The 11,642-nt window shown below is 39.8% G+C and overlaps 1 protein-coding gene across 1 annotated transcript; it reads right to left on the bottom strand.

Annotated features, from left to right (window-relative positions):
* Positions 1–843: 843 nt before the first annotated feature.
* On the bottom strand, positions 844–11,549 carry PYGO1 (pygopus family PHD finger 1). The gene is made up of 3 exons (XM_063345591.1): positions 11,331–11,549; positions 6,795–6,880; positions 844–5,037 (listed from the first exon to the last, which is right to left on the bottom strand). Exons 1-3 carry the CDS (start codon positions 11,377–11,379, stop codon positions 3,916–3,918), a joined length of 1,257 nt encoding a protein of 418 aa, XP_063201661.1. The 5' UTR covers positions 11,380–11,549; the 3' UTR covers positions 844–3,915.
* Between the last annotated feature and the right edge of the window lie 93 nt (positions 11,550–11,642).

Raw genomic sequence — 11,642 nt, 5'->3', positions numbered from 1 at the left:
CCATTGATTTTGTAAAAATCTCAAACCATAAAAAGCATTTCACTTGCAAGTATCACAGCCCCGAACTGCAAACACTTTGAAACATTCTCTACTGTGTGCATGCAGTTCCACTGACTGCATTAATTCTCACGTGCTTGAAGTTAAGCCTGAACAATGCAATTACAAAACTCGTTCTTAGATGAAAAACTTCAGAGGCCACAAATTATATTCTTCTTTGAGCCACCCTCAAAGTTATATTTCTGTTTTAAACAGAGCAAACTTTATTACTTTTATCCAGTCTCTTTCACCCGAAGATCTCAAATAACTAGGCCTCTAAACACCCTCGGGAAGTAAGCATTAGTCCAATCTTCTGGAAGAACAGATGGAGGCACAAACAGTTAACCTGCTTGTCTCAAGTTGTAGAAGGGATCAGTAAAACAGCCAGAAACAGGATTTTTGATACATACCCTCTAGCCTATTTGCACCACTGTCACTTACCCTGCCACCAATGAAACAAGTATTTTAAAGGGGCAAAACCCCCTAAGTATCAAGGGCAGTTCAATCCAGTTTATAGCTATTTATTTCAGCCTAAAGGAAAAAAAAACAAACAAACCTCAAAACATTTTGGGCAATATAGGCTGTATTCCTGATCATGACAAGGAGGAGCTATTTAAAAAGGACACAAAAATGTTAAGGTTTGTAAGATTTACAAAATCTTTGCAATATTTTTGGTGTGCAGCACCAGTACAGTCTAAATCACTAGTAATGAAAGAAGCACATGATAGTTTAATACAAATTGTTTCATGTAGAGTATTACAAAAAACCTCACCTATTCTAATCAACCCTCCCTCCCACCCACCCTTCTATAACTAATTTCTAATTCTAACCAGCTGACATTTTCCTAGTACCTTACTAACAAAACATGACTGCTGTTTTTCCTGTGCATACTTGAACTACTACTAGTCAATACATGCAGAGAAAAACAAAGTATAATCCTCTTTCTAGATGAAGAGTCCAGGTATGCCAAGAGCGTATCAGTAGGGCAAGCATATTGTCTGGATGACTTTCGGAGATCCTAATCAGTCATATCTCTATGATCCGTGTGGTAACAAGTTTGGTTTTGTTGTTCATTTGTTTTTATTTCATATAATTGGCATTTGCTAATGCCTTGAATTTGTAGGCTAATAAACACAGAAAATTTACTGGGTTACAAACCCAACATAGTACCAGTTTAGAAAAACTGAAATAAATTGTTAGAATAACTTTCACAGATATACAATTTAAGGCCTTATAAAGTGATACCCCAGTTGATTTTAAGTTTGTAAGAACACTATATTTAAATTCTAATGTCTTGGTAGCTAACATAGAAAACACTTGCCTAACTTAATGTAGAGTTGAGGAAGAGATTAAGAAAAACATGGCTATTTTAAATACAATGTCTGTTCCAGAAGGTTAAAACATTAATTGGACTTCTGAGAACAAACGCCCCAAACATCTTCTCACAACAGGAATGAGGGGTGGGAGTGGGAAAGGTACTGTGAATAGCACACTTGGGTAACAATATCATCATTGGAGCTTTTGTTGATTTTTCACTGAGCAAAATTTTTTTATTTCATTGATATTGCTGTAAGTCGGAATCAGCTCCACTACCTTCACAGTGCAAATTGTTGCAGAGATTACACTGATTCCCAGAGGAACAAATCTATCTAAACAAGGTTTGGTTTAATTTCTACTTTAGATAACAAAAGCAAATTCTTAACAGTTAGTCAGTCATTAGGAAAACTACCGAAGAATAAATCTCTCTAACAGAGGTTGTTGCTTGGTTGTTTTTTTGTTTGTTTTTAAATATCACACCTCTAAAAAAAAAGAAAAAGATTAAGTTTAGTCTCTGTACTAAATAAAGCAAATAGTGATGAAAACAGAAGCCCTGGATCTGCCTTACACTTTCTTTACATCCCAATACAGGAAATCCTCAAGGTAAGAACTGTGTCATTTATACTTTAGACATTTCCTTTGTCCTGGTAAGAGGCAAGACAAAAAAGGAGAACAATACTGCACTTCTCCAGTAAAAGAGTATACAAAACTTTTCACTTTTAAAATAAAACAAGGACAGTTATGTAGATCTGCACAATGTCTTCCAGGAAAGTACCACCGTAAACCCTGTTTAAAATCACACACAATGATGAACTAGCAACAGGCCTTGCTTTTCACTCGTTAGCATAGCTTACCATAAAAACTACCTCTTTATATAGATGACTGTAGTCTATATAAGCTCCTTCATCACACATCAACACAGGCCCAATTTATCACATTAAGGAACGTAACTAGTACCTGTAATGCCTGACATACGATTTAATTGCTGATTGTTTAAAAAATAAGTTTCCAGTACAGTGGTGAGCATTACAAGCAGAGTCTGTTACTAGAGTGCCACCTTTTTGTTAAGTTAAAACAACGCTTCTCTCTACAGAAACACTCATTTTCAGTTGCATATGCAACTTTATCACGCTGCTAAGGCTTAAGTCTTCAAGGCTGGATGTTTCCCCACATTAAAGAAAAAAGGGGGGGGGGCGGTATTTTTGAGATCAAGAATAAGATCAAATTACCCATATTAAAATAGAATTCTTAGCATCACACATGAAGCTCTAGTGCCATTCATACTTGTCAGTTGGATATCAGGTTTAGCAAAGAAGCTAAATTCCAATTACTTGCTCCTGATGTGAGCTAAACTCACCTGATGTGAAAGCTGTATTTTCCTTCACCCTAGATTTCCCACCCCCTCACTGCAAGGCTGTCTGAGACAGCGGTGGGAATTCAGTTTTAAGACTTTGCTGGCCAAATTGTCTTGCAACTCAGAGCCTGTGCTGAGCACAGTCCGTCACCTGCACCCTCCTTCATGTCAAGTGGACTGTGAAAGCTCAGGATGACTGAGCAGGCTCTAGCTCTAAGCCCTAGAAGATGGGTAGGACTTTCCCTGCACTAGTTCATTCACAATTCCCAGGCAGCACTGAGGCGGCAGACCAGAACCATCAACGAGAAAGGATGAGAGAGGGGTGCATGACTGAACAGCCATGACAGATGCAGAGACCTGTTTCCTAATGTATGTGCTTAAGGTAAATTAAAGTTACATACGCAACCCCAGTTTTGGTATTCTCTAGATTTAAAGCACTGGACTTCATAAACTTGATGTGTTCTTTCTCCAATGTAATCTTATTTTGTAATTATTTCCAAATCCTGCAAGACCTAGCAAGAGACTTCAGCAAGTAAGTATTTGCTGAGAAGTCAAAACAGATCATTGCCTTCTCAAGGAAATATAAATGTGTAAGAGTTAGCGGGTTTTGTTGTCTTACTAAGCATGAAGTCATCAATTTTTTAATAGTGTGTTAATGCTTTACTTCAAAAATAGGAAAAAGCACACATGAAATTCTCCATATTTACCCTAAAATAAAAACTGTTAGTACTGCACATTCCTCCATGTCATCTCCACTACATTCAAAGAAAAAATAGCAAGAACATAAGTAATGGACATTCACCCCAAAAAAATAAAATGTAATGAGTACTTGCAAATACAGTACCATAAACCCAAGCACTAAATGCTAGTGTTATTTACTAACAAATTAACACTAGCAAATTAGGGGCTATTCATACAGGCACATTTTTGCCTTCAATAAAATTGTCAACGCACATCCTCCTTCTGATCAGTTGTCAGTGATGTTTTACAGTTCAATCAGAAATGAAAAATAGTCCATCCTGTAAAACATTTGCACACATAAAACGAAGAGTACAAAAGCTGAGATGGAAGTTTATGAATGAAAACAGATTAGGGAAAAAAGGACGACAGCAATCAAACACAACTGATTGTCTGCAGAAAGTGAAGTACCCAATTTGCAACCAAATCTTCATAGCAAGTATTTCAACCACTACCACCAATTCACGTTGTTAGCCGTCCGTATTCAATGGAGGTGGTCCTGCAGTCTCTCTTGTACGCATTAACTGGACATCTTTGTCAGCCATGCAAGTATCACAGCCCCATACCGCCGATGCCTCTGCTGTAAGAAGGCCATAAGCTGACTCAGTCATGCCTGTACAGATCCGATGAAACCATTTTTGACAAGAGGCTTCACACAGGATGGCATCCTGGTCATCGTTAACTTCATGTGTACAAATTCCACACGGATAGACGGGTTCAGAGGACGAGTGACCATGACGACTGGGATGAAGGGCTGTTTTGCTGCTCTTTTCAGAGTTGCATCCTTCAGCAGTACCTCGAGGCTGGCGGGACTTACTCTGAGTCCCATTTGAATGGCCAGAATTAGTGTTATCAGCACTATTAGAATGGCTATTATCCTGATTTACCACATTGTTTCGGGTAACATTTTTTAGGTCACTGTTACCTTGACTCACAATGTCCTCTGTCCTGTGATGATGCTGATGAGCAGCAGTGTTCTGGCTGGATGCTTTGCTTGCACCTTGACTAAAGTCTTGCTTTTGTGCTGATGATTTTGTCTGGTTGTATGCATTTGGTGGAGGAACAAAAGAATGGTTTGACTCTAGCTGAGAATTTGGGAAATTTGGATTGTTTCCAGGACCAAAGTTAGATGGCACATCAGGGTGAGGTATCTGACCAGAATGGCCAAAGTTCTCACCAGGATTTGGTCTGAAATGCTGACCGGGCATATTGACATTTTGATTTATCTGACCACTACCGTAAGGTGGCTGATTCCCAAAACCTGGGTTATCATGTGGCCCGAAGCTGAAAGAGTGGGGTCGGCTAAAACCCATTCCCACAGGGTTTTGAGGAAGGGGATGTGGTTGGTTTCTGAGGGAGTAAGAACCACCATATGGCGAGGACACTCTGGGCAGCATGTGAGGTGGCATTCTGAAAGTGTTATAGCCTCCAAAGCCAGGATAACCAGGATTACTAAAATATGGATTTCCTGAAGGAAGTGGTTTATAAGACACAGTATTATAGTTGTCATCAAATGGATTTGCAGCTACAAGGTGGTCAGAGCTTGGATTCGGCGGTGGAGCATATTCAGATGGAGGAGGAAATGATGATCCCTAAAAATATTTTAAATACAACATTTAAATTAGTTTTAGTACTTCCCCACAAGACAGACCAACCTCAAAGGTCCTAGATTAACAGCACTACTGCTAAAAGAACTGTTCAGCTGTTGTGTAAGGCTCACCCACTGTACCCTGCCAGGCTGTCTGAAATTTCAGTACAGAGGCAAGAGAGGAGTTTGGGCTCCAGACAACACAGTGATTTATAGTGATCTCAGTGTTTTTAAAATTGTGCAGTTGCACAACCATGCTTCTGAATATACTACTTGCCGTGTGACTTCTAGTTCTTAATCTTTTACATAAGAAAAACAAAAACACAGAAAGCCATGTGTCACTTAAATACATGCACAAAATATTTCCAAACATTGAAGAGCAGATTTGAAGCATTTCCTTAGTATCATTTTGGGTTCATTTTAATGAATATACATCTCTTAAGACACCCCACTTCTATGACAATATACAAACCTAATGTAGCTCTAACCCTAGAAAAAGGTATATAGAATATAGGAGTTTGCATATAGGAATTTTCTATAGTCTGTGTACCAAACAGAGGTGTCCCTTATGAGCATTCAGTGATTGTGGACAGTTTGCAAAGCATAGTCAGTATGTATAAAATACAAGGATTTCTGGTTACAGAGCATAACCAAGTGTTTAATCGAGCCCAGAGGCTGTTTAAATGTCATCAGAGTAGCTACAGAATGAAATTCAATTGTAGACTAGCCTGTGGGGAACATCTAGCTGGTTCACCCTCACACTAACCATGCTCACAGAAAGCTTTTCCTCCTAAATACCAATAAACTAAGACTGAACATTTATTTATTTTTTTCCCAAAAAATTTTTGCTGTGCTGCAAATTTTGAACCTGGTAAGAAAAGAGAGGAAACTAATCTGCATGCCCTCTACAGTTATCACCATTCCAGAACACAAGGAAAGCTCCACCCAGAAAGAGGTCTGAAACCCTTCAATTAACCGAGTATTTCTCACCATGACTACTTTAAAACAAAACAAAAACCAAGAGAACAGATCCACATCTCAATGGAATCTGGATAGGCCTAACAGAAAGTGGTTGTTTGACCTATATAAATAAAATTACTCTCACTGGGCAGTACCGAATTAACAGATAGTCTCATTCAAAGCTGAATGAACACACAAAGGAAAATTCTGCACTACAAATATCTAATTGCTTTAGATGTTTTGTATTCAGGCTTCCTTTTTCTGGAAACAGAAACTGTACAGAAATGCCAAATTGTAGGGATTCACTGGAAAGGAGCCGAACCTGCCTCACAGCTTTTGCTTGAAAATCACTTGGGGAATATGCCAAGAGTTTGGTCAAGGCATTAACAAACCGTACTGACCCATTAGCCCACAAACCTACACATCTAGGAATAAAAGTACGAAGAAAAGTAGTCTCATGGCAACTACTCATGCTGTACAGATTTCTACCAATGGCTAAAAAGTCATTAAAAGAAAGTCTGTCTCAGAATTAAATCCATATGGTAAAATACAAGTGGTTGCAGTCTCACTGTACTCCTCTCTTTATAGGTCTTTGGCATCCTACAGAGATTAAAATAACTTCAGTGAGAATAGCTAGTATTATGAAGATTTCACCTTCACAGTACAACTGAAGTATTTTTTGTATGTAACTGCTATTTGTGAGAACAGACTGATATTCTGAACAATGCGACATAGTCATACCAGCAAACAACATCTGAGTGCACTATTTATGAGAAATCAAAAGAACCAAAGGGAATTTACCTGTGTGTTTGCTTTGCGCTTTTTCTTATCGGGGCTTCCAAGTTGTACTCCTGGTCCTCCTAACCCATCCAATCCACTGTCACCACCTACAAAATTTCAATCAGGGCAATACTGCATTAGTTTTCTTACAGAATGGATTTAAGTTTGCCTCCGTCTGTCATAGCAACCGGTATCTATTACAAATACTGAACTTGCTCTAATTCTGCTGCCTTACATTGCAAGTCCTAGCAAATATCTGGAGGTAAAAGTTAACGTACCTCATATACAGCTATCTTACTCTATTACCACTTTAATGTCCAATTCCTGCTCATTGCAGTTGGAATAAACATTTCCATTTATTTTATGTTTATCTGTCCCTCGGTTCTTAACATCTCCACTTCACCAGTTAGAAGTATTTCTTGTTTGCATAATGCATAAAACTTTCAAAAGAAGTGCTTAAAACTATGCTTAAGATCCACCTCTTATTTCCCTTACGCAGACATAGCATTTATCAAACTCACTGTACCAATATACAACAGTATGTTACAATACACTATAAAAAAAAAAGCAAACGGTAGTAGATGCATGAATAAAAACCACTGAAAACATGCCATGCTGTTTAGACAGATCTCCAGTTTATGAGATCTAAATTTCACTAAATGCAAGACTTGATGAGACAAAGAGACACCTGCCAAAAATGAGAGGGGCTCTAAGTGAACCTGCCTTACTCTGCAGAAACCGCACAGAATAATTGAGCACGGCTGCTCTGGCACAAGAAGAAGTAAAGAATGCTCATTTTATTGGTCATTCGATCAGGCTTAACTCTGAGCAATACAAAGAGATATCTGTGCTTCACCTGGGATTCCTCTTCATCTTTCATAGCAGTAGGAGAAGCTCTCAAAGTAATATAAATTGTGGCTTTCATTTTTAAAACTCTAGTTAGACCATAGACAAACAAAAAACAACAACAAAAAAAGATTCTAGCACATTCCTTATTATCCCAGTCGGTCTGCCTTCATGGGGGCTAAAGTAGATTTCCCACCACATGGGAATGCAAAGAAAACCCTGAGCCGAAGTATGAAAATCAGATGATATGAAAGCAATACATGTTAATATACTAACATTACATTAAGAAACTATATATTAATTCATTCTTTTTCCCAGGTCCATTAAGATAATAGTTTATTTGCTCTTAAAATAAATTATATATATACACAGTAACCATACAGAACATTAGAAAGTGGGCAATCCAACTTAAAAAATTTACTGTTCTTTGTTTAAAACTCGTATTCAGAATACAAGTCAAACTTTATCAAGATGCAAGCATACAGCTGAACACACAGGTTTGTTTTTATTACCAAAGGCAACCTGAAGATAACTGTGAATTACCAGTAGTATTATGCAAAGACGCATAATGTATGACATTACACCGCTCGCTCTATGTTAGACAAGTATTCCCAGCAGACAGCTAAGCCAGCTTTAGGACTATTCAGTAAAGTAACACAAAATCTCTTCTCACAGGGAAGTAGAAGACCTACTGTATACAGGCTGAAATATCCAACAGTTATTTCACATACTCCTGATCAAAGGAGGCCTGACAAATTTTCACACCTAGCACTTCCTTTCTCCCCCACTCCTTTTTTGAGGTTTCAGGGAATTTACTGATTCTACCTCAAGTAAGAATCCAGTTCTGCCTCTGCTTTAATACGTGCCTTTTGGCTTAGGCTGTCACTGTTGAAATTTTATTTCATTTTTTATTATACATAAGGAAGATAATGTGGACATCCCAAATTAACACCTATCAAATTTTAAGTCTGAATTTTAAAGACTAGGGCATGAAGTCACAATCATGTTATCAAAATAAACTCATGCTTGAGCATAGCGTAACACAGTATAACCCACCATCAGAGTAACTAGGGATTACTCTTCAAAAAAAAAAAAAAGTCCTTTTTGCCTTGATTTAGAATACAAAACCCCATGCTTACTTACTGCACTATGAAGCACTGCCACTACATTAACTGTAGGTACTAAATAATCACAGGATAAAATTTTACATAAAGAATGCCACATCTCCCTTAAATTCCAACTCTACAAATCATCTTCTTGATAAACTATTTGCTCAAAACTGTCCCTGCACTTTCCATTAGCTTCTTCTCCAGCATTCCTATACGTTTTTCATAAATTCAGTGGGAGATTGTACTGTGAACACCATTCCTCACAACTGCATAAAATACACTCCTGTTCATGTCCTTTACTCTTACTACATAAATGACATTAACCACCAATAGCAAAATATTACAAATATCCAGGTTTGTTTTAATAAATACAACAACTAGCAGCTGAGATATTAATAAATTGGCGATCAACAAGAATACTGAGGATCATATGCAAGTGCTGTTTTACAGGAGCATAAATTAAAACTTTATAAAATTATGTATAAATTCCCTCTCTGGGATATCATTCTTCAAAAGCAGAAGCATATGAATATTAGAATTTCAGTGACAAGTTCCACCAATTTCCACATGAATGAATTACATGGGTGAAGCCATTCATACGCCATTCATATGGTTTGCAGAACTGAGTCCTACGTCTGGAAAGGTACAAAGCTTTTGTATTTTCAGTTCTCACTGTGTGAGGCCAATGATTTAATTTAGCCCTACGAATTTATATTTTCCCTGTGGATTTTATAATGATTTAATTTATACATGAAAGGAAATAGAATGTTAGTCCTAGCATACCTCCAAAAAGAGAATGAATAAGGGTCATTTTCATGCAGCCAAAATAAACTTTGCAGAAAGTCACTTTCGGTACCTACCACACAGACTTGCATTAAAAGGTGTACCAAGCATTTTGGAATGTTGCACTAAGAGTACAAAAAATTATTTCATTGTCTGAGACTAGTTTTCCAGGAAAAAATACAATCCTTTTGACTGGGATATTGTATATGTAACGGATCTAGAGAAATAAATACATATCTGCTAACTATTACCTTTATTTATTAACAGATGAAATGTATTTCAGCCATTTACTTTTGGGAAAAGAAGAAATAAATAATTCCCCTATTCTTTTTTACTTCATACATACACAAAATAGACATTTTCAGTGTTAGTCAGGAGGACTGCAACTTGGAGTTCCATTTACACATTAAGAGTTGATGACTTCGCGTGCCTTTTATGCCATACTGAACACACTGCAAATCCACTATGGAGCATTTTCATATTCACTGACAAATCTCTGTCTAGGTTTTTACAGGATGGATGCCAGAGTCTTTTTAAACAGTGCTTTATCTCGGTGAGAACGTTTTTCCCAAGAATCATAAATGGCCGAATAAACTTTTCATTATAGACAAAACTAAAAAGAGTCTAAGTTCAACCAGATTTGGTAAGCCTATTCTGCGGCCCTGATACTGTAAACAGTTTTGATATTAAGCCGTAAATGTATGGAACTCGGTGGGTAACTCAGGCATGTGAAACTGTATGTGCTTAAATATTTGCAGAATCAGGGATTGAGAGTAAAGGAGTCTAATGAATCCCAGTCTCCTTTGTAACACTGCTGCATATTTTCATTCTGTCATTCTCAAGGTTGCAATCCAGCTGTTACTAGAGCAATTTTAGAAAAGCAAACTGTAAATTAATGACAACGTGGATAGCAAAATCCACACCTTTCCCCACTTACCCAACCATAAAAAAGCTTAAAATATCAAGAGCAATAGAATTCCAGGGGCAAAACAGGAGGCAAGGAACAGAGAAACAATAAATTGCAGATCCTATCATTTTGCCATGATTTTCACCAACTCAGTCACCCTACTGTCTTTCGTTATTTCATTCAGAAATGCATTTCTGGTTTTAAAGACTATAAGGACACCACTACCATTACGCAGACTGATATGCTACTGCCATTAAAGTCAGTTGCCCAGACGAAGTCAGAAGAGAAGCCGTATTTCTACCTTCTCCTTACACATCTCAAAGAAATGCATACTTCAAACCTCACTAGAGGCATACATCAGTGCTGCTATTAAAGAATAGTATTTTGATAAATTTTTCATTTCCCGAAAAGAGAAAAAAGCAAACCCCCAACTAGAATCAAGCCCAAGAAGCAGACTCGGGGTAGAGAAGCGAACACTCAAGTGTAATTTATGGGCTCTGCATCAACACTAACTCGGACATGTGGCACCGCCGCCGTATTCCCTTGCACCAGCAGTACGCACACTGCATACTAATGGCCAGCACATCCAGAAAAACACAGGGGACCCCGCCGCGCTCCCGCACGCCTCCACTGGCGGGACACAGCTGCGGGCACTGCCAGCCCCCCTCCCGGTTTGCCATCTCAAGGCCCGGAGGCTGCGGGGGAACCCGCGGGGCCGGACCGGGCCCCACCGTGCAAACTTAGCGCGGCTCCCGCTCCGCCACCGCCGGCAGCCGCAGGGAGGGACCGCGGGCGGCCCAGCCCGGAGCCCGGCGGGCAGCGGTGGTGGGGCCGGGCCAGCGGGCGCATCCCAGCTCCCCTCAAGGGAGTTAGGCCCTAAGCTGCGGCCATCCCCCCGGGCCCTCCCCGTACCTCGGGATCTCTTCAGCGCGATGGGGTCCTTCTCCTGTTCCGCTGACATTACAGACAGCAGCGCATGGCTCCCCGGGCGGCAGGAATCGGGGCTCTTTGATGCTGCTGCTGCTGCCGCCGCCGCCGGCCCGCACCCCGCCCCCTCCGCCCCCGCCTCCTCCTCCGCCGCCCCCGCCCGCCGCAGCCGTAGCCGCCGCCGCCCCAGCAGCGGAGCTGCCAGACTTTGCAAAGTTTGGGCGCGGGAAGGCTCCGCGGCGGCCCGCGGCAGGGGCCGGGCGAGGCGGGCCCCGGCGAGCGGAGGGCCACTGCCCG

Source organism: Chroicocephalus ridibundus, chromosome 9, assembly GCF_963924245.1.
Source record: "Chroicocephalus ridibundus chromosome 9, bChrRid1.1, whole genome shotgun sequence".
Classification (NCBI taxonomy): domain Eukaryota; kingdom Metazoa; phylum Chordata; class Aves; order Charadriiformes; family Laridae; genus Chroicocephalus; species Chroicocephalus ridibundus.
Note: the sequence above shows the minus strand (reverse complement) of the source record. Positions and strands in the feature narration are given on the sequence as shown.

Bases quoted from the DNA above. Each gene is read 5' to 3' on its own strand.
- PYGO1 (XM_063345591.1), bottom strand. From the start codon at position 11,379: ATGTCAGCGGAACAGGAGAAGGACCCCATCGCGCTGAAGAGATCCCGA. The intron at 6,881-11,330 runs GTACGGGGAGGG...GAAATTTTGTAG, and splicing joins CGCGCTGAAGAGATCCCGAG to GTGGTGACAGTGGATTGGAT. The intron at 5,038-6,794 runs GTAAATTCCCTT...AAATATTTTTAG, and splicing joins AGCGCAAAGCAAACACACAG to GGATCATCATTTCCTCCTCC.